The 22,834-nt window shown below is 46.0% G+C and overlaps 1 protein-coding gene across 1 annotated transcript in view; it reads right to left on the minus strand.

The window, feature by feature from the left end:
- SMS (spermine synthase) overlaps nt 1-22,250 on the minus strand; it is a 46,112-nt gene extending 23,862 nt beyond the window's left edge. Inside the window, exons 1-2 of the mRNA XM_081126846.1 lie at nt 22,141-22,250; nt 629-749 (exon numbers count right to left, since the gene is read on the minus strand). Of these exons, the coding sequence (XP_080982972.1) occupies nt 629-749; nt 22,141-22,189 (170 nt within the window). The 5' untranslated portion in view covers nt 22,190-22,250. The remainder of the gene's footprint in view (nt 1-628; nt 750-22,140) is intronic.
- Between the last annotated feature and the right edge of the window lie 584 nt (nt 22,251-22,834).

The raw sequence follows: 22,834 nt of genomic DNA on the forward strand, positions 1-22,834 counted from the left end.
CTAGCACCTTCTGTTATCGATCATTTGTTAGTTTAGGTTTCCTTTCCTGTTCTCAGAGTACATCGACTTTCATCTACATTTTTTAATCGTCTAGATAGTCTGTAAGTGTTAAGGGAAAAAACTTGAACTCTTGGGTCTCCCCAGCTTCCTGGCAAGCTACTCGTCGGCATTCTCATCTCACAGTGGGGTCAAGCCACCATCAGCGTCCCCTGGGAGCTTGCTGGAAATGCTGTATGGGGTGCTGCCCCAGGCCTACCACATCAGACACTCTTGGACAGGGGCCCAGGAGCCTGTTTTAACCAAGTCCGGATCACCACCTACCAGTTCACACTGCTTACGCTGCCCAGGGGTTCTGGGTCACACAGTAGATCCACCTTTGGGGTTTTGGAGAAATACTGACGCTCAGTGGCCTCAGTCTCTGGGGGGAGTGCCTGGGCATGGCATTTCGTGGAAATGCTCCCAGGCGATGCTACTGTGCAGCTAAGGCAGAGAAGCACTGAATTCTAGCCTCCTCCTAGAAGTTGTCAAAGGGGGGGGGATCCCTAGACACCACCCCCCACTGCCCTTTGCACCCCTCCCCACTCCTGAAGTCCTCCAGGGTAAAGAGAAGCGCTCAAGGCCGTCTCACCTGCCGTTTTTGTTTATGTAGGTCGCTAAATAGCCGTGGTCCTGCCAGGTGTGCACCGACTCGGTCATCCCCTGCTCCTGGAAAATGGACTGGAGGCCTTTCAGAATGGTCTCGCTGTCAGCTAGAGGGGAAAGAAGGCGAGATGGTCAGATGACTCACGTTCAGAAGGAAAGCCAGTGGGACACAGTTTAATGACTGAACTTCATGAGAAAATCTGAACAAAGAGTAGCCAGAGTCACTCACTTATCCCCTTTGTCATGAGCTTTATATAGACTCTGGACCCTGCAATGAGAGGCTACACCAAAAACCAGGTAACACAATAGAATAAAGTGCATTTAAGGATCTAGAAATGAAATCATTTTGGATTATCTAGGTGGGTCCTAAATCCAATGACAAGTGTCTTTATAAGTGACAGAAGAGAAGACACAGGGAGAAAGCACAGGTGATGTGGTGGCAAAGGTAGACTGGAGTGATACACCGCGGGCCAAGGATACCTGGTGCCACCAGAAGCTGAATGGGAGAGCAACGACCCTCCCCTAGAGGCTTCACAATGAGCGTGGCCCTGCCTATACTTTGTTTTCAGACTTCTGTTTTTAACCACCCATTTTTAATACTTGATTGCAGCAGCCCCTAGCAGACTAATACACCCACCAAAATTCCTATTTTCAACTGCACTTTAAACAGGAGCAAATGGAGTAGCAAAAATGGCAGTGAGCGCATGACTTTGTAATCCTCTGAAGCCCCAAACACAGAGCAATTAGGGACCACAACCCAAACTCACGAACAACATTTAGAACAAAACTAGATGACAGAACACACCCCCAAAACCCCAAGCCCCCAAACTGGTGTAGATGGAGACGAGCGGGACACAGCCCAGAGACCTGTGTAGTACTAGCAATTTCAGAGAGGAAGAAGTTGAGAAAACAAAGGGCCTTCAACACCCTCCCCCCATTAAAACACCAACAGCAGTTCACCCACAAGAAAGGGGGCTGCTCCTCCTTTTGAGAAGGCAGCACCAGGCAGGCCACAGGAGGGACAGCAGGGGACCTGGGCAGGGCCAGAGAATGTCCGGGTGGTCCCCTGGACAACCAAACAGAACTGAGCTCCACATCGGGGAGAGACTAGTGGAGCAGAAGCCATGCCACACAGCCATGGGAACACAAGCACCGACTAACATGAGTCTCACTCATTCCCAGCAAAACTGCCTCTGGGGAACTCATTTGGCAGAAAATGATCTAGCTGGCTTCACTTTTCTGAAATTGGGTTTGGGACATTAAAAGGGGAGGCGTGAATTATATCCCCAGAACAGAGTCCCAACCCCCCCCCCCCCTAAAAAATTCTGCTTTCAAGCTTGATGAAAAGAGCTGAGCTTGTTCAGCTGGTGGTGTCAAGGAAGCTTGGTGAGGTCAGGCCACCATGGCAGTGCCTGGAGGGCAGAGTGGTAAATACGAGCGAGCCCAGCACGCGGAGCCCACACGCCCAGTGGTGCTGCCCTGAGGAAAGCTGCTGGGTAATCAGTCAGTCCTCCTTGGCCAGGACAGGTGTTTTCTGTTTTGAAAGTGTATAAAACAAGTCATCACTCCTGGTAAATGGCCTCAAGACTGGGTTCTGTTGGCACATTATGAAACAGACCACAAACCCCTAGGCTGGTGAAGGGGACAATCCAGGCAGGGCTACCTTGTGTGTCACCAGCCAGGCTGTGCAGCGAATGAAGACCCCAGCCCAGAGGCTGAGCTGGGGCAAACTCTGTCCCTTGGGCCAGAGAAAGGGGTTGTCTTTGTGTGATACACGCAAAGCCCTTGACTGCTGGCCAAGCCCAGGATGACAACCGGCCCCTTTTTTTAACTGGCACAGTTAGCAAAGGTACCATGTGGGCTAATGGAGGCCCTCCTGCCAGGGTTCAAACTGAAAAGAAAAAAAAAACACAATACAAAAGAAATCCAATTTGATATGCTACTTACTTCTATACTTTGGCTTTACCCCCCAGTTCAGAAGAAATATACCAGGTCTGAATGTTATTTATGGCTGTTGCCACCGCCTGGTCCCCATGGGCACTGAGTGTGGCCAGCCCTGCCACTAACACGAAGACCAGGCCATTTTGCCCACTGTCTACTTCACTTCACATTCACCTTATTGCTGATCTGGGGACTCCCTTGTCACCCACCCTGCTCCCAGCCTTTGCCTTGGAGAAGATTCCAGAAAGGGGAGCCAGAAATAACTGCCCAGCATCTCTTTTCCAGAATCATGGTTTTAAAGTGAAAAGAGAAAGCCAAAGACATGAGCTCCACTTTGCAGAGTTTCTAGAACATCTAGACCAGTGGTTTTCAATCCTAGCCACGCATTAAAATCACCAGGGGAGTTTTAAAAATTCTGAAGGCACAACCTAGACCAATTAAATGAAAATCTGGGGGGTGGGACCCAGGTGTATTTTTTAAAGATCCCTGGGAAATTCCAATATGCAGATACAGTTGAGAACCACTGATCTAAACCACTAGATACAAAAAAGAAAAAGAAATCCCCACGATCTCCAACCAATTACACTCAAGTCACCAAAAGGTTATTTCAACCTTCATGCCTCTCCAGTAAGGAGCATGTAACACGGCCACGCAAAATGTACTTGGTTCTATCAGGGTTCCTCAAATGAGGTTCACAATATGGTTTAAATGACTATCCTGTCCTTCAAAGGACTTTGGTAAATCCAGCCATACCCACAAAATGTTAGTCCCCCATCTTACGGAAAAAAGACCCTATATCCCAAATGCCCAGGGACAAAATCCCTTGAAAACTACTAGATGCTCTACAAATGAGTGAAAATAAGCCTGGGGTCCTGGCCGGAGTGGCTCAGTGGTTAGAGTGTCAGCCCAGGGACCACAGGATCTTGGGTTCGATTCCCAGTCAAGGGCAGGTACCTGGGTTGCAGGTTCAGTCCAAGGCCCCAGTCAGGGCGTATGCGGGAGGCAACCAATCTATGTGTCTCTCTTACATCAATGTCTGTCTGTCTGTCTGTCTGTCCCCCCTCCCCACTCTCCCTTCCCTCCACTCTCTCTAAAAAGCAATGGAAAAAATATCCTCCGGTAAAGTAAGAAAGAAAATGAGCCTGGGGTCAGAGCATCCCCAACTTTGGGAATACAAGATAACAATGTCATAAATGCCTGCAAATCAGAAAATTCCAAAGGAGACTCAAATGCTAAAAGAGACATAACCACACTGCTTTCAAGTAGACATAGAAATCCAAACTATGCTAATAAAATGTTGTTTGGCAAAAGTTCTTAGAAAACTCTGGCCAGGCAAGAATGATGTGTAATAACTAGCATACTACTCAGAGCCTTCCAAAGTGCTCAGAACCACAGCGGCCTTGTCCCAGGGCAAAATGTGTCCTTTGTCCACCGGAAAACGCAGTGCCCCCATTTCCAGATCACTGCCTACTTTGTGTGTGTTTACTCAACAATAACTTAAAAGGAATCAATGTGGGGGAGGGAGGGGGGGCCAAGGCCCAAGTTTCAGTTTCCTTCCTCATTTTCACCCGGGGATCCATTTACGGGCCTGTCTTAGAGAATGAATCTCACTCGTCTGACCCTGACCATCAGCTCCAGGTGGCCGAATCCCAAATCTGTGCATCCAGCTGGAACCTGCATCCTGCCCAACCGCCCACCCCACTGATCTCTAAGGAAGCCGGTGCCAGTGTTCATTCCCTCCATCCCTTGTGGTCCGGTGCTGCCATTTCATCACCGATCTATCAGACAGGCGTAAATTAAGAGTAGCTGTACCCACCAAACTTTAGTGGCCCAACATATTGAGGGATTCTTGTTGAATAAAAACCTAAGACGCCAGGCACCCTGGCAAAAAGGCAGGAAAACAGGTTTCAGTTGTATTCCCACTTCTTCAGCTTTAAGAGGCTAAAATACTGTAGCCCCCTTAACAAAGTGAATTCCATTAGAGGCTGCCTGTGGGAAATAAGCAACCGAGAAAAACTCCTGACTCTCTCCACCAATGACCTTGACTTGCACCTTGAAGTCTTTTTCAACCTCAAAAACTTCAATTAAGCCCTGGCCGGGTAGCTCAGCTGGTTAGAGAATCATCCACATATGCCAAGGTTGCGGGCACATACAAGAATCAACCAATGAATGCAGAAATAAGTGGAGCAACAAATCTCTCCCCCCCACCCACTTCCTCTCTCTCTGCCTCAAATCAATAAATAAGAATTTCAAAAAAACTTCAACTAAGACAACTTAGGACAAATGGTGCGGACTTTCTTTAAGCTACCCAATCCCGAGTCTCTGCTGTGCTGGGATGCCCCCCCTTCCTCAGGGCAATCAGACAGCACCAGCCTGCCACCAGCCCGCCGGGCCAGGGGCCAGAGGCCAGAGCTGCACTAGTCTCATCTGCGAAATTAGGGGGTAGAAGAGGCAATTTGTGGCCATGTTCCTTTCTGCTCTCTCTCTCATACGTTCAAGCAGCTTATGAAATTAGGAGATGAATTCCTATTCTTGCCAAGCTTATCTTTAATTATGCGGGCTGGAAATTCCACCATCAAGCCCCCGCCTCCATTTCTTTGTCTCCTAGGTGTCTCTCCCACAACAGCTCAGGTGTTTAAGCTCCAACAGGTGGTTAATTATCCCATCACTGCACCATGCCCAAGCGGGGAGCCCAAAGCCCAGCCTCCTCCCAGCTCATCTCCTACTCCCCAGACCCTGATGTTTCCAGAGCCCTGTGCCTTCCTCCTACCTGATTCTCCACTCCCTCTGGTCGGCCTCCCCCACCCACACTTCCCCTTTAAGTCCAGGCCAGAGGGCCCATCTGTGGGCAGGGCCCACCCCCACTCCGTCTCACCTGCATGAGCAGCTCACTACAAGAGGATGCAGAGATGCAGGTATCCTTTCCTCCAAACCCGAGACTCAAATATCAGAGCACCTAAAAGCCACAGTTGGGCTGTGCAGTTTCCCTTCCCACACAAACCAGCTTTCTGGTTTTCTTGCTAGACCTCTGGACTCCAACACAGTTTGAAGTCATTGGAGTATCTGCTTTAAAAATCCGCTCAGAGGTCCTACTCTTGACAGTGGGTGGTGGTTACATGACCACTGCATTGATCAAACTCAAGCGAACTGTACACTAAAACGCACTCCAGGTAAATTACATCAAGTTAAAGCATGTCTGTTCCAGGGTTACCACCACCACTGGCTTAACGCCTCTGAGACTAAAAAAAGAGCACAGCATTCCTCATGGGCTCCCTCTCGCACAAGCAGCTTGCTCACAACTGCCCAAGGCTTAGAGAATATCTTTTGAACTTACCCGGGATATGCTAGGTGTAACCAAAAACTTGAATGATGACCGGCAGCAAGTACAGATCACTAAAATCAAGTGATATACAGAAATGGTCTTCATATTTCACAAAAGAGCTTACATTTAAAATGACATTAAGCCCAAGCGGCATGGCTCAGCGGTTGAGCAGAGTTTCAATTCCCAGTCACCGGCAGGGGGCGTGCAGGAGGCAGCTGATCAATGACTCAACATTGATGTTTCTATCTCTCTCCCTTCCTCTCTCTGAAATCAATAAAAATATTTTAAAAAATAAATAAAATGACATTAAGATTGTTTTAATTTCTAAATTTTAATCTAGTGTCTGTGCATCAGGAGACTTCTCACACATTCAGAGGCCTACTGAATTTCCAGGGACTAAAAAAAGGTTAAGTAGGTGGTTTCCGCAGGCCAGTCTTCAGCAGCTTACTCCTACATTCCCATGTCCAGTTGTTTATGTAACAGCAGCAAGATGGTTAATCTCCTCACACAAAACCCAAGCCAACAGGAATGTTCAGAGCATGATTCATAATGATAAAAAAGTGCAAATCCGCCCAGTGGATAAATGGATAAGTAAAGTATGGTATACACATACCCTGAACTACTGTGCAGCCACAGAAGAAACGCAGCACTGACACACGCTCCAATGTGGCTGGCCCCTGAAGACACGATGCTGAGTGACAGAAGCCAGGCACAAAGGACAACATGTTGTATAATTCCATTTATATGACACAGCCATTAAAGGCAAATCCCTAAACAGGAAGAGCAACTTAGTGGGTGTCAGGGCTGGGAGGAATGGGGCTGATGCCTAAGGGGTACAAGTTTCTGTGCGGGGTGATGAAAATATTCTAAAATTGTGGTGATGGTCACACAACTCTGAACATGCAATGGTCCCTTGGTATCCAAGGGAGATTGGTTCCAGGACCCCCCATGGATACCAAAATCCAGGAATGCTCAAGTCACTTATACAAAGTGGTGTAGCATTTGCATATAACCTATGCATATCCTCCCATGTGCTTTAAATCATCTCTAGGTTACCTATAATATCAGTATAATGTAAGTGCTATGTGAACAGTTGTTATATTGTTTAATTTAGGGCAGCAATTTTCACCTGGTGTGCCATGGCACACCGGTGTGCCAGGAGAATTTTTAAAACATGCCATACCTGACTATTTAGTCAGGGGCACTAACCTCTTTTCCCTTAGGTTGTCAAATAAAAAAAATGACAGCAGCCAAGACAATAGTCATCCATCATGAATGAATCAAAATTATACCATTTTTTTTATCAGATCTGCAAAAAATGTATTTTTTGGCATGCAGCAGAATTTTAGTAATTAATTTATGTGTGCCATGAGATGAAAAAGGTTGAAAATCACTCGTTTAGGGAATAAGTCCAAGAAAAAAAGTCTATCTGTGTTAAGTCAGCAACAATGGAACTTTTTTCAAATATTTTCTATCTGCAGTTGGCTGAATCTGCAGATGGGTAGGGCTGACTGCAGTGAAAATCACTGAAATGTATACTTCAAATAGAGGAATTGTATGACATTTGAGTCACATCTCAGTAAAGCTGTCCCCTCAAAACTTGAAATGCACAGCCTGGCCAGTGTGACTCGGTTGGGTGTCATCCCCTGCACCAGGAAGTTGCTGGCTGGATTCCCAGTCAAGGGCACATGCCCAGGTTGAGGGCTCCATTCCCCAGAGGGGGCATGCAGGAGGCAGCCGATCCATGTTGTACTCTCACATTGATTTTCTCCCTCTCTCCCTCTCTCTTCCCGCTCTCTAAAAATCAATAAACTATTTTTTGTGCCCGGCCAGGTGTGGTTCAGCGGTTGAGCGTCGACCCAGGATCCAGGAGATCGGGGTTCAATTTCTGGTCAGGCCACATGCCCGGGTTGCGGGCTCGATCCCCAGCAGGGGGCGTGCGGGAGGCAGCCGATCAGTGACTCATCATTGATGTTTCTCTCTTCCTCTCCTTTCCTCTCTCTGAAATCAATAAAGATATATTTTTTTAAAAAGAAATAAACTATTTTTTTAAAAAACCCAAATACACAAGCTGAACTTTTAGATTCTCAGTTACTATGAAGTAAGCAACAGTGTGTTCCAGAAGTGGGTTTCTCCCCTTCAATCAACCATAAGCCAGGCCTAAGTGCCAGTCTAAAGAGATTTCAAGGGGTGATCTTCCTACCCATCCCCACCAGTCACAACCCATCTCCAAATAGCAAGTGTCTGAGTGGCTCCTGTGTGCAGGCACTGTCCCAGGTGCTGGAGATGGCTTTCCTGCCAATAATGTGCACTTGCAGCCAATCTCAATGCATCGGTTCAACCACAGCAGCGACATACAGCGTAGTGACTAGTTAATAAGAGTGTATTGTATATTTGAAAGTTGCTGGGGAAAGTGGGTGTTAAAAGTTCTCATCACAAGAAAAGAATTTTAACTTTCTGTGTGATGATAGATGTTAACTAGACTTATTGTGGTGATCATTTTGCAATATATACAAATAGCAAATTATGTTATACACCTGAAGTTAATATAATGTTAAATGTCAATTATAAGTGAAAAAATAAATGAAAATTACAACATTGAGGTGGGGCTGCAAAATGCAGAAAGGGACATACAGAAAGGAAGAAAAAGACGTATGTAAATTAGATTGGGAGCCATACAGCACAACACAGAAGTAGCCAAGCTCTTTTTAGGCAGAGGTGCATTAAGGAGAACCATATGGGACTGTTTACATTACCAGCCACAATGACTACTTCTTAAAACTCACATTCCAGTACACTTGGCATATGGTAAATGTGCTGCTAATTATTTCATTGCCAGGCACTCCCCTTCCAGCTGCAGGAGGGCAGTTAAAGGGGAATTTCCCATCACCCCCAACACCTACTGGAAAGGGGGCAGGAGCCTCGCTGTACTTCAAAATAACACCAACCCAGGTCCTCCAGGAGCCAATCTCCTTATGAAATAAAAGGAGGGTTTATAAAAAATGTAATTTATGAGACACAATCCTAATGTGTCTTTAATTTGGAACCCAAACACTAATACAGTGTTATACCCTCTTCGTCCTGCCAAACCCATTTCCCTCACAAGACTCAATCGGCACAGAGAGGGTGGCACCTCCACGCAGTTAGTTGTCAAGTGGCTGAAACTCTCCAGTCCTCACATTCTTATGTAGCCCACGTGAGAGGCTAACCAAGATTTATAAAATAAGGCACAGAAAGGGGAGATTATGAAAAAGCCTGGCTTTCATTTGGGAGGCAGGTAACACTTAGTTTGTGATCATGAGATGCTAAACACTGGGCCACCTGCCCTCCCCCAGAAGAATCACTTGAGCAACATAAGGCATCCTCGGACTCCATGGGCTCAAGGAACGTCTTTTCAGAGACAGGGGGGAGGAAACTCGGCTAGAGCTGTGGAAAAGGGGAAGATCACCAAGGCAGGGGACACAGAAGAGCCCTCCTCTCTGGGGACCACACTCAACCCAACAGGAAGAAGTTCAAGGAGTGACACAAAAGCAGGCCCAGTAGCATCATAAAAGGGACATGGCAGATGGCAAGAGGGGATTTGTAGGGTTTGAGGTTAGAGGACAGGAGACTTAAGGCACCTGAACCAGAAAAAATGACCAGCCCTTAGCTTTAGTTCCAAACTGCCATCCGCAGTCCACCAAGAGGAGTGAAAGGGGTCCCAGCTGCCACCTGCCACCTTCCCCTTGCCTTCATGTCACAGAGCTTCAGGAAACATTCTTCCAGGCTGGGTTGAGGTCGGAAAGCAATGGTTTCCTTCAGCTCAACCCAGGAGAACACGCTTTCTTTCCCAAAGCAGTAACTGTGGGGTTGGCACTTAACTGGTAGCAGGAATATCCAGCTCTCTTCCCACTAACTTTAGGTGGGCAGAATCCTTTACAGGGCAGACCTATTTCCATTTGAGTTTCCATAAACAATTCTAGGGTTTCCGCCCAAGTTTCTATGCCAGGCTGTGAATCAAAAATAAAACAGCATTTCCAGAGATGAAGGAGTTTGGATTTTGTGATGTCAGAAATCACCTTTATATCAGAGCTGTTCCCGGGGTGGCCCCGGCACTTTCCCCTCTTCTGACTTTTACCAGCAAATACATTCAGGTGTGCCTCCTTCAGAATGGACCTCCAAGGAGATTACACAGCATCTAGAAGGTGCTGGAAAACGAAGCGTGACCACAGAATAGCACAGAAATCAAAGACAAAGGACACAAGTCAAAACACCCAGATGCAGAGAAAGGGGTGTGCGATGATGGGTTCCAGATGAGACAAAGGCCATGCGGGGCCTGGGAATCTGTACCGGTAAATTTTTCCAGATGGCTCTGAAGCAAGACTTAGTGTAAAGACAGCGGGGGCGGGGGGGCAAACTTGTTCCGTAAAGGGCCACAGAGAATAGGTTTCAGGCTTTGCAGGCCAACTCAGGTCTCGGTGACAAATGTGTGTGTTTATGTACGTTATGCCACCCTTTAAAAATGCAAAACTTGCCAGGCCGGGTGTGGCTCAACGGTTGAGCATCGACCTAGGATCCAGGAGATCGGGGTTGGATTCCTGGTCGGGGCACATGCCCGGGTTGCGGGCTCCATCCCCAGCAGGGGCGTGCAGGAGGCAGCCGATCAATGATTGATGTTTCTATCTCTCTCTCCCTCTCCTTTCCTCTCTCTGAAATCAATAAAGATATATTTTTAAAAATAAAAATAAATAAAACGCAAAACTTATTCTCGCCTGGAGGGCTACACAAAAATAGGCTCAAGAACAGGAATTGGCCCAAGGGCCTTAGTTTGTTGACTCCTGGTCTAAGGTGTTTTCAACTCTAAATTCCTAACTGACAGGCAAACTCAACCTGAATTTCCAGAAGTGATGTTCTTAAAATTTGAGACTAGAATAATCTCAGGAATATTTCCTACATTCAAGTTAGCAACTTATTAAATGTGGGGGGGAACCCAGCTGATAACCTACATAATTAGGACCCGTGCTTTTTTTTTTAAGAATACATGGAAGTGATATTAGCAGCTAACAGAATCCCACACTACAGAGTGAGAATATTTAAAGTCTCTATACTCCCACTTCAAGAACCTAGAAAAAGGAAAGTAAACCCAACACAAGGAAGGAAGTAATAAGGATAACAGCAGAAATCAATGAAATTGAAAAAAAATAATAATAATAAAAAAACCAACAATGAAGCAAAAAGGTATTTCTTTGAAGGAAAAAAAAAATCAATAAAATCGACAAACCTGAGCAAAACGGACAAAGAAAACAGAGAGAAGACACAATCACCAGTATTAGGGATAAACAAGAGATATCACTACAAACACCAAAAGCATAATAAGGGAAACAACTCTACACAAATAAACCTGACAAGCTGAGAAGGAAATGGGCCAATTCCTCAATTCCCCAATATGAAAGAGATAATCTGAACAGCCCTCTAACTACTAAAGAAATTGAATGTATAATTTTTAAAACTAAAAAAAAAAAAAATCCTGAGGCCAGATGGTCTCACGGGAGAATTCTACTAAACATTTAAAGAAGAATTAACACCAATTCTACATAATCTCTTCCAGAAAATCAGAAGGGAAAACTCTTCCCAATTCACTGTAATGAATCTATTATCCTAACGTAAAACCACAAACAGCCCGAAAAGAAACCTACAAACCAGACCAATACCCATCATGAATATAAACACAAAAAACCCGTAACAAATCCCCAGCAAGTCCTTGGAATCCTCAGCAAGTAAAAACTCCACAATGTAATACTACCCAAAGCAATTTATAAATTTAATGCAATTCCTATGAAAATACCAACAGCATATTTCACAGACCTAGAACAAACATTTCGAAAATTTATATGGAACCAAAAAAGACCCCGAATAGCTGCAGCCATCTTGAGAAAAAAGAACAGAGTGGGAGGCATCACATTACCAGACTTCAAACTATATTACAAAGCCACTGTAATCAAAACGGCCTGGTATTGGTACAATAACAGGCTTATAGATCAATGGAACAGAATCAAGACCCCAGAAATAGACCCACACCACTATGGTCAGTTAATATTTGGCAAAGGAGGCAAGAGTATACAATGGAGTAAAGACAGTCTCTTCAGTAAGTGGTGCTGGGAAAATTGGACAGATACATGCATAAGAATGAAACTAGACCACCAACTTTCACTATACACAAAAATAAACTCAAAATGGATAAAAGACTTAAATGTAAGTCACAAAACCATAAAAATCCTGGAAGAAAACATAGGCAGTAAAGTCACAGACATCCCACGTAGTGGACTTTTCACTGATACATCTCCTAGGGCAAGAGAAACAAAGGAAAAAATAAACATATGGGACTACATCAAACTAAAAAGCTTCTGTACAGCAAAAGAAAACAGCCTCAAAATACGAAGGAACCCCCCCGGTCTGGGAAAACTTATTTGCCAAGGATGAATCTGATAAGGGGCTAACTTCCAAAGTGTACAAAGAGCTCATAGCACTCAGCAAGAGGAAGACAAACAGCCCAATTAAGAAATGGGCAAAGGACTTAAATAGACACTTCTCCAAAGAGGACATACGGATGGCCAAGAGACACATGAGAAAATGCTCGACGTCGCTAATCATCAGAGATGCAAATTAAAACCACAATGAGGTATCACTTCACATCTGTCAGAATGGCACCATCAACAAATCAACAAACGACATGTGCTGGCGAGGGTGTGGAGAAAGGGGACCCTGGTGCACTGCTGGAGGGAATGCAGACTGGGGCAGCCACTATGGAAAACAGTATGGAGGTTCCTCAAATAATTAAAAATGGAGCTGCCTTTTGACCCAGTGATTCCACTCCTAGGAATGTATCCTAAGAATCCTGAAACATTCATCAGAAAGGATATATGTACCCCGATGTTCATAGCAGCACAGTTTACAATAGCTAAGATCTGGAAACAGCCCAAGTGCCCATCCGTAGATGAGTGGGTAAAAAAGCTGTGGGACATTTACATCATGGAATACTACGCAGCTGTAAAGAAGAAGAAGCTCGTACCCTTTGGGACAGTACGGATGGACCTGGAGAATATTATGCTGAGTGAAATAAGCCAGGCAGCGAAAGACAAATATCACATGATCTCACTTATACGTGGAATCTAAAGAACTTAATAAACTGATGAACAGCATAGATTCAATGACATGGAAGCATAGATGAGACTGACGAATGTCAGAGGGATGGAGGAGGGCGGGTGGGTGGAGGGGGAGAGAGTAACCAAAGAATTTATGTGCATATATACACAACCCAAGGACATGGACAATGGTGGGCAGAGGGACTGGGGAGGGGGAAGGAACGGGGTGGAACGGGTCATTGGGGAGAAAAAGGGACATCTGTAATATTTTAAACAATAAAACTTAAAAAATAAATAAATAAATAAAATAAAAAACAAACAAAAACAAAAAAACTCCACAATATAAAAAAAGTTCTCTCTGGCCAGTGTGGCTCAGTGGTTAGAGCGCTGGCCTGCCCACCGAAGGGTCATGGGTTCGATTCCTAGTCAAGAGCACATACCTGGTTTGCAGGTCCGATCCCTGGCCCCGGTTGACGTGCTATGCGGGAGGCAACCAATCGATGTGTCTCTCGCACATAGATGTCTCTGTCTCTCTATCCCTCCCTCCCTTCCACTCTCTCTAAAAATCAATGGAAAAAATGTCCTCGAGTGAGGATTAACAAAAATAACAATAATTATTATTACTATTATATACCACGACCCAGCAGGATTTATTCCAGGTATACAAGGGTGGTACAGTATTTTTTTAAAAATCAGTGTAATGCACCATATTAATAGGCTACAGAAGAAAAATCACATGGTATTAATTGATGCAAGAAAAGTATTTGACATTCAAAATAAAAACTCACAGAAAAATAGAAATAGAGGAGAACTTCCACAACTTGATAAAGAGCATCAACAAAAAACCTACAGCTGGCACTGGTCCCATATATCAAAACATCAACAGTGGGCAGCTAGTGGTGACAGGATTCCAGATCTGGGTGCCCTCTTTCTTTATATTTCCCTACACCCTCTACATAATCTAAAATGAGCAAAGAGCTTTTAAAGAGAAAATTATGTAAAAAGACAAATGCATAAACCATTACTTGAACAGCTTCTGCAGTTTCTTTAAGTTGCCAGATCTTTATTCAAAAAAAAAGAAAAACCACACAGGAAATCCACTAACAATTTAACATTCACAAAATGCTTTCTTAAAAAAAAAATTCCTATCATATTCTTGCATTTCATACCAAAGGGAATCAGTCGATGGTAAGCTCTTTTCTCTGTCTCCAACCTAGACTAACTCCACTTAGGAACATCAAACACTTGGACAAACACGCCTACAACCCTCTTCCTCAAAACACCAAAACGAATGGGGCCACATAAACCAGCTGCAGCATTATGTAGTTCAAAAATTCAGTATTAAACTATTTCTAAAACCAACGCCATTACTGTTTCCCAAAGCATGATCCAAGGCACTGGTCCTGAAAACTACTCTAAGGAAAAGAGTTCCATGCTGAACCAAGTTTGAGATACAGCCTACAGGGTGTCCCTCCAAATGTGTACACACTTTAACAGCTGATAACTCACTTAACTTTCACTCCTTTTCAGGTTTAACTGATTTGAAATAATGGGCGAAGCCAAACTAAGCTTTAAAGAAAATTTATCCTAAAGAGCCACTAGACTTTTTTTTATGGGGATACATAAAAGATAAAGTTTACAGTACAAACTGACGAACTGAGGGCACACAAATACTGAAATGATTCCTTCATTTGCGATTCCATTGCTTTGCATTATCAGCAGGGCCTGGACCAGACAGTCATCAGTTTGAAAACAGGCATTGACAAAAATTATTCATTTCTGTAGATTCTTTTAAATTTTGAAAATGAACTGTATGTTAATAAACACTGACTTTACAATAACTCAAAGTGTGTATGCACTTTTGGGGGACACCCTGTATATTCACTTATAGAAATTCAGAAGTCCCCTTAGCCTATCAGTGTGGCTTGACCACTATGATCTGCAGTCCTTTGGAAGAAACAACTTGGTGAAATATAACAATATTCTAAAAACTCGTCAAGATTCTCACTGCAAAAATTCCTATTCTAGGAAAACAGAATCACGCAACACAAATCCATGGAATTAATATTTTAAAAAATCAAAGCACCTTTTAAAAATCCTGTTTTACTAACTCAAGGAGGTCTTTTATATATGTAGACCAACATTCAAATCACATGCCCACCCTTATCTTCTGCTTCTCCCTTTGCCAATAGAACTTTCCTTATATTTCAGTATCTTAAATTCACACCTCTTCATAACTGAGCATCTTTATCCACTGGCACAATTTCAAAGTACTCAACCCTAAGTATTGCAATTAGTGTTAAGTATTCTATGTATCATTTGATACTCTTCCAAACATTTTATTGGACATCCCACCCAACAACACAGTGTGTGGGATTTGGGTATCATTAGCACCTTCAGGCAAAGAGAGAAATTAAGGTGCAAGTGAAACTACCCGGAGGGTCAAGTCAGCTCAGGAATCTAGAATATACTACCTGCTGCCGGCTCTTACCAGCTCCTATAGCGTTTGAGGCTTAGCATGTAAATACATTTGATCACAAGTATGCACCAGTTCAGTGGCTCCTTCCGGAACACAGATGACAGTATCGGTTTAATGAAATCCAGGCCCACCACAACCTGGGGCCCCAGAGTTGTTTTTTCTGGGGTGTGGAAAAGTGCCCAGTTGTAAGGGTTTAAAAGAGCATTTGTGCAATGGTTTACATACTTGGTTTGCAGATTCAATTGAGGAGGTTTCCCAACTTCTCAAAAGAACTGAGCCTGTAATTAAACTACCATGAAATGGTGGTTGCAGCCACAGGGCACACCAGCAGGCTTGGGTTACAACTGCAGTGAAATGGTGGATTAAAATGCCCGGAAGATCCATGACTCCAAAAACTAAACTGAGTAATAGCTTTACTGAACACGTTTTAAAACAGACGCCCAACCACAATCCAGTAACTTTCTAGCTAATCCTTACCTACCGAGGATTAGTATAACCGTGGTGGTCTCAATTCCAATCATAAAGCCTTACTCGGTATCAAGTGTGATGCCAGAAGCTCTAACTTTTCAAAGCTATGGGAACCCACAGCTACCAAGAAGGTAGCAAAGGCCTGCGAGTGCCCATTCACACATAGCCAACTTCATGATACAATTAAGGGGATGCAAAAAAGATTCCAAATTGATAACTTCTCCGTTGCAAAATAAAACTGCCCCCTGCCCCCCCCAAAAAACCCTACAAGACGAATTATCTACGGGTTGGTCACTGAATTGGAAAACCAGTCTCCTTCAAAAACATCACATGCAGGGCTTCAGATTAATTGAAAAAGTACTTCTCTTTTGTTAGCAGGGATCATTCCAAATGCCTGGATTATGGAGTCAATTCTTAAACAGCTGTTATCCCCTCCATGTAAAACAAGGGAGAATGAGCAAACATGGACTTTACCATACTCCAACTCTCCAGGGGCTGGGTGGAGGTGGGCAAAGGGTGGGGAATAAGGGGACACCTGCAATTATGTCAACATTAAAAATTTTCAGTACAAAAGGAACCTATTGCAAAGTTGGCGGAAAGGAGTTTTTAAAAAATTTGAAGCTAAAAAGCATGCCAAAGACATTTTCAAACACAAATAAGTTACCAGAGAATACCTAAAGGTGAAACAATGCCTCCCCCAAAGCTGTTCACTTCTGAGCCCAGGCTGCTTGGAAGCACAAGGAGTGTGAGACCTAAGTATGTGTCCAGGCCTGAGGAGTCCAGGTAGAAATGGACCTTGTAAATGCTGCCAAGGAGTCCGACTTTTTCCAGAGGGCACTGAGGATACTAAGGAGGGTTTTAAAATAGGTAAAGAAAAAATGATCTGTTGAGTTCCTCATGATCAAGCCCTTCCCCAAAATGGAGACAAAAAGGGAGACTGTAGCCAAGAACTGCAGCCAGGAAAAAGGTGAGCAAAGGATTTGAGAGAGTGTAGTGGGACCTCATGACTTGCTGATTGGGGTGGCGGCCGGTGGGTGCTCCAAAGCCATCTGATACAAGGGGGTTTTCTTTAGGGTTGTTTTTTTTAATTGATTTTAGAGACAGAAAAGGAGGGGGAGGGAGGAAAGGAGGGGGGGGAGGGGGAGAGTGGGGAGGGGAGGGGAAGAGAGGGGGAGGGAAGAGAGGGGGAGAGGAGAGAGGGGGAGGGGAGAGAGGGGAGAGGGAGAGGAGGGAGGGGGAGAGAGAGAGAAACAGAAACTTCGATGTCAGAGAGAAGCACCAATCGGTTGCCTCCCAAACGTGCCCTGACCGGGAATGAACAACCCTCCACCTTTCGGTGCATAGGACAGCACTCCACCCAACCAAGCCACACTGGCCAGGGCAAGGTTTTTTCCGGGGGTTTTGTTTGTTTTTAATGAGGATCTTTTTATAGTAGTTATGATACTTAATCAGCATCAGAATTACTGGAAGAAAAGGGGTTAAAAAATGCAAATTCCAGGATCTCTGTCCCCTCCCAGACTGTGATTCAGTCAATCTAGAGTGGGGCCCAAGCAGGCATTTTCCCACTTAGTCATCCCCCACAATGGTGGACAAGGGTTAATGGTAATGCTGAGAGGATAAGTGGAAAGCTTTTTCTACTCTTGAACAAAAAAAAACACACGCGATGCACTTAAAACTGGATTGTTGAGGGATTTAACTTATCGTTATAGCTATTTAAGACACCAGAAGATGATATGCTTCCACCAGAAAGCAGCTAAACAAATGCACAGGAGAGGGAGCCCGGTGGATGGGCTGAAGGTACAGGAAATCAGGGAGGGTCACCTGAAGCCACAGGCTAAGTTGGGTAGGAAGTGGCAGCCACCTGCTCCTAACCAACTCCAGTGCAAACCCTGCAGGAAGCCATTCTCCCTTCATGCCTATCCATTTGTGCATAATGGAGACTCCAAAAAGAACCAGGGGAATTTTGCTGATGGTGTGTCATCCCATTTACTGCAACAGCCTAGTTAGACTTACACCAGGGTTTCTCTACTCCAGCACTATTATTTTGGGCTGCCAATGCTGTGCAGGGAGGGGGGGGGGGGTCCTGAGCACTGTAGGATGTTTAACAGCATCCCTGGTCTACGAGATGCTAGTAGCATCTCCCCAGTTGTGACAACCAAAAATGTCTCTGGATACCACCAAATGTCCCTGGGGGTGGGTGAAGAGGGAGACAGGGCTGCTGAGAATCACTGCCTTAAACTGAGAGGCTTTGCAGTTGTTGAATTAGCGAAGGGTACCTTGGTTGCAGGCTCGATCCCAATCCCTGGCCCTGGTCAGGGCACATGCAATAGGCAACTAATACATCTCTCACACCAATGTTTCTCTTTCTCTCCCTCTCTCCCCTTCACTCCCTCCCTTCCTCTCTCACTTCCACTCTCTGAGAAGCAATGGAAAAATATCCTCGGGTGAGGATTGAAAAAAAAGAAAGAAAAGGCAGTCCAGTTCTCTCTCTAGCTCCTAAAGGTCTGAACCTCAGAGTCCATGGGCTTCCAAGCGGCCAGGGGATACAATTCAGGGGGTCTGTAAACTTGATGGGAAAAAATACACATCCTTATTTTTATGAATTGAAATTTAGCATTTTCTTCAATTATACTTGTAAAAACACACATTATCAACTATATCTGGCCATTGTCACCGATAAAATCACAGCTTTTCCTATCACATCATAGCTTTTATAGATTTTCTCTGTTCTACTTCAAAATTACGGAAGTTACTAGGCCGTGTTATTTGATATTTTACTAAAGCAGCACACATCACTATGCCACATATTTGGGGTTTTATAATTTGCAAATTGCATTTTAAAGAATTGGGTTATTTTTATACATTTAAAATTCTTATTTTAAGAGCTCCAAAGGCTTTCCTGATGAGGGTCAAAGGCACAAGTTGTTAAGAACCCCTAGCCTAAACCTTCTATTCTTAATTTATTATAAACAAGATTTTAATTATGAAACTAATTCATGAATTGGAGTGACAGTCACTTTTCTCCCCTGCTATATATAGATCAGTGGTCCAAAAGACAAAAAGCATTAGCCAGGATTCTCCACTCAGGACCCATCCTCAATTCTAAATGTAAATGTGGGCCTTGTTTTCCCTAGTGGACTTGAACTAGCTTTCCACTTTTACCATAACATCAATCTGGCCCATTTAACCAGCACTTATCAAACATCTATGATGTTCCAGAACTGTTTCCAAGAGACAGACCCTGGAGTTCTGCCTTCAAAGATGCTCCAGGCCTAGAGGAACATGAACATCAAAAGGATCGCTAGGCCCTCCAGGGCTAATTGGCCAGCTAGAGACTGTGCTCTGAAAGGGCAGGCAGAAGCCATGGGCACCTCACCCACCTCTGTATACCCCGCACACTCACTGTCTAGCACGTCCGACTACAAACAAAGCAGGTGTCCTCCACCGGTTCAGAGATGCTTAAACTATACAAACACGGGACATGTTTATTCTTGTTAGCCTCTCAGGTTGAGAAATCACAAAATGCTTTCTGCGCTCAAGAGGCCTCAGAGTCCAATACTTCACTTACAAGATGACCAAAAATGAGACTTTTTTTGAAGCAAACATTAAAATTTCCCGGGTTACCTCATCAGCCAGCACACTAAACAGACACCACCAGGCCCAACTTAAAATTTCCCTTAGTGCCCAGTGGCTGCTGTGCACTCCTGGCTTGCACTGGTAACCAAGCTATTTGGAATCACAGTAACATAACTAAATGTTTTAAGCTTAATTCCATTAAAATCACATCATAGAACTGCAGCATTAGGAAAAATTACTGACAAATGGGAAAAAGAACATAAATCCAGTCTCCACAGGCATTTGACTCATCCTTGAGTCACATCCAATACTCATGCCAAGAGTAGTGTTTTTTGACTCATTATTATCAATTAAAATAAATGTTTTTGGAGAAGACCTCACAGGTGGTAGATCTCTAAGTGCCCCTGAATGAAAACCAAAAGAACTCAGAAGAGCCTAGTCTAGCCAGAGCCCCTTATTTTACTAGTGTGGCTACCTACTGACAAGCAAAGGTGACATGCCTCCCCCCCATAATAAATGAGGGGGGGAATACTATAAGAATCAGACTTCTCTTACTGCCAAAACACTCTTCTAGGGAATTCGATCTAACATAGATGCATGCATGCACACTCACACCCTTCCTTAGTATTCTTTCTTTCTAGAATGTTCTTCACTTTGCCATCAAAACTTTCTCACCTTTAAGATTAACGGGCTGGGAATTAAGAATAACTGGCTGGGAATACTCCACCTTTTTTACTTTCTCTTTGCACAACTAAATTATTTAGATGTCACTTCCATACCTCGCCAACTCTGAACCTGCCAGTTTCTCCTGCTCCCTTCCAAACTGCCAGCCCATGGTTCTCTCCCCCTCTCTGGCCAGTGTCAGCCCAAAGTGGTCAAGTTCTCTCACTTTTTCTTCATAGTTATGTGAAGGTTTCCCCCCACTTTCACAACAGAACACAGAAGCGGCCATCATTTCAACAGGCAACACCTGAATTATGCTGAAAGCTGGTACAGATTCAGGCGGGGCCGCTTAAACCGAGTCAAGCGCCGGAATCTTCGGGCCTCGCCAGAGAGTACCCTCGTTAGGGCCCAGAAATTCATGCCAAGCGCAGGCAAGTGCTCTCAGGTGCTTACCACCAGGGTCACGTCGGACTCACCTCTGAGCAGCCAGGTGACCTTAAACCACACTCTTCCTTCCTCAAGCCTCACTCACCCTCCTCGCCTCCTGGTTGAGTGCTAGAACCTTCTCTAACCACTACCAGCTTTAGCTGGCAGGGTAATTATTCAACAAAACCTTAGCTATCTAAGCTACACGCCCCAATCACCATTTTATCTATGGATTCTTCCCAGCTGTCTCCTTTCCCTCCATCCTCACCTAAGAAACGTGGGAACTAAAAAACGCTTTGTTTTCTCCAAGGCACTTCCCAGCCACCCAAATACGAGACTACTTAACAACCTTGTAGTGTTTTACCGCAACTCTCTTAATATTAAAAGCCTTATGAAGCCCGCGCTGTTCCCCCCCACACCCCACTTATTTTTATTTATTTGTGTGTTTTTTCCAAGGGGAACATGAGACTCAGGCTGAGAACCAAGGCCAAAGTCACATAAAGAGCCCATCACGAGGGGCAGGGCTCAAACCTAGACCTTGCTCCAGTCCTCAGTGATTTTATTAAGTCTTGTGCCTTCGGAGATCCTTTAAGTTTGGGGGAGAAAATGCAAAGTAAGTACTGAGAAGTTCAAAAAACGGGAAGAGAAAGTGAGAAAGTCAATGTCTTCAATGGTAACAAAAAGGACTGATCCATCCAATTCAAGGAAAACACTGAAAGAGCAGGATATGGACGAGATGCTCCCAGGGGGCGTTCGGGAAGCGCAGACGCAGGTCTACAGCTCTCAGAGGTTTAAAAGCCACGGAAAACAAGACCCGCAGTCCTACCCCTCCCCCCATGTTAGAAGCACCCAGAGAAAAGCCTACAAAGCACCACTCCCCCTCATAATTCCCGCACACAGCTCCGACTTCCCCAGCCCTGGGTTCTGGTCGCCTCCCAGTCGTCCGAGCCTCCCGGATTCGGGGAGTTCGGGCTCCCGCGCCCAGACCTCAAGCCCCCCGCCCAATAAATAATGATCGTTTCCTTTTCCCGTCCCCGGTCCCTTTCCGGGGGATCCATCTCCTACGCAGTCGCCCAAGAATTCTGCAAGCGCGGAGCGGTCCTTCCCCAGCCCGAGCTCCCGCGAGGGGAGTCCCCATCCCCGGGGGGGAATTTACCCCCTGCGGAAAACAGGAAAAGGTCACGCGGGCGGCTCTGCGCCGTCCACCCCTCGCTCCGCCGCCGCCCCTGCACCCCCGCCCCACGGGTGTCCCGCCTGGGGGGCTGGGGGACCACCCAGCCCCGAAGGGCGGCTCGGCTAGGAGGGGGCGCCCGGCACGGCCCCTCCAGGCCCCGCGCAGCGACCAGGACGGAGCGCGGCGCGAGCCGCAGCGCGGCCTCCGCCGGCCGCCGGTGCACATGGTCCCGCAGCGCGCATTGTTCGGCCCGCGGCGTGCGCTCCGCCCGGCCCCAGCCCTCCGGGCGGCGGGGGCGACCGGGCAGGTGGCGGCCGCGCGCCCTCACCTCTGGCGCCGAGCTTGAAGTCGAGTGTGCTGTGCCGTGCTGCTGCCATAGTGCGGCGAGGCCCTGGGCCATGCCTGGGGGACGCGGCCGCGGGAAACTGGGGGACCGCGCGACGGGTCAGCCTGCGGCCGGCGGGGACTGCGCCGCGCCGGGGAGGCCGAGGGTAGGAGGTGGGCGGGGCCGCCGGGAGCCACCCGGGGCGCAGGGGCGGGGTCGGGCCCGCCTCCGGGAGGGAGGAAGCGCGGCCGCCCGCAGCCCCGAACTCGGAGCGCGGGGGGTGAGGCCTCGCCGCGGCAGCGGGGGAAACGTGGGCGCCGCGCTCCCCGGCGTGCGTCACCAATGGCCGCGCCCCGCGCCCAGGATCGGGCGGCGCTCCCGCCATCCGTTAGGTCACCTTAGGTTTAAACGGCGCAGCACGACTTCCGGGGGGCCCACCCCCTGTACTTCTCCCAGGCCAGCCCCCAGCCCAAGGCCCCTCTTATTTCCCGGCCAAGTATAGAAAATAAAATGCCAGGATCCGCTCTGTAGCCTTAAAGTACTGCACTGCCGCCTTTTTCCTTAACTCTTCAAATACTCCAGTTAAAGCCACTAGACTGTGATCGCCATCCTTATTAGCAAGGGTCAGCTTGGCATTGCAGGACCCAATAGAGAGAATGCTTTGGGCATTTAAGTTACCTACGTTTTCATGCAAAAT

Source organism: Miniopterus schreibersii, assembly GCF_964146895.1.
Source record: "Miniopterus schreibersii genome assembly, chromosome: X".
Lineage (NCBI taxonomy): Eukaryota > Metazoa > Chordata > Mammalia > Chiroptera > Miniopteridae > Miniopterus > Miniopterus schreibersii.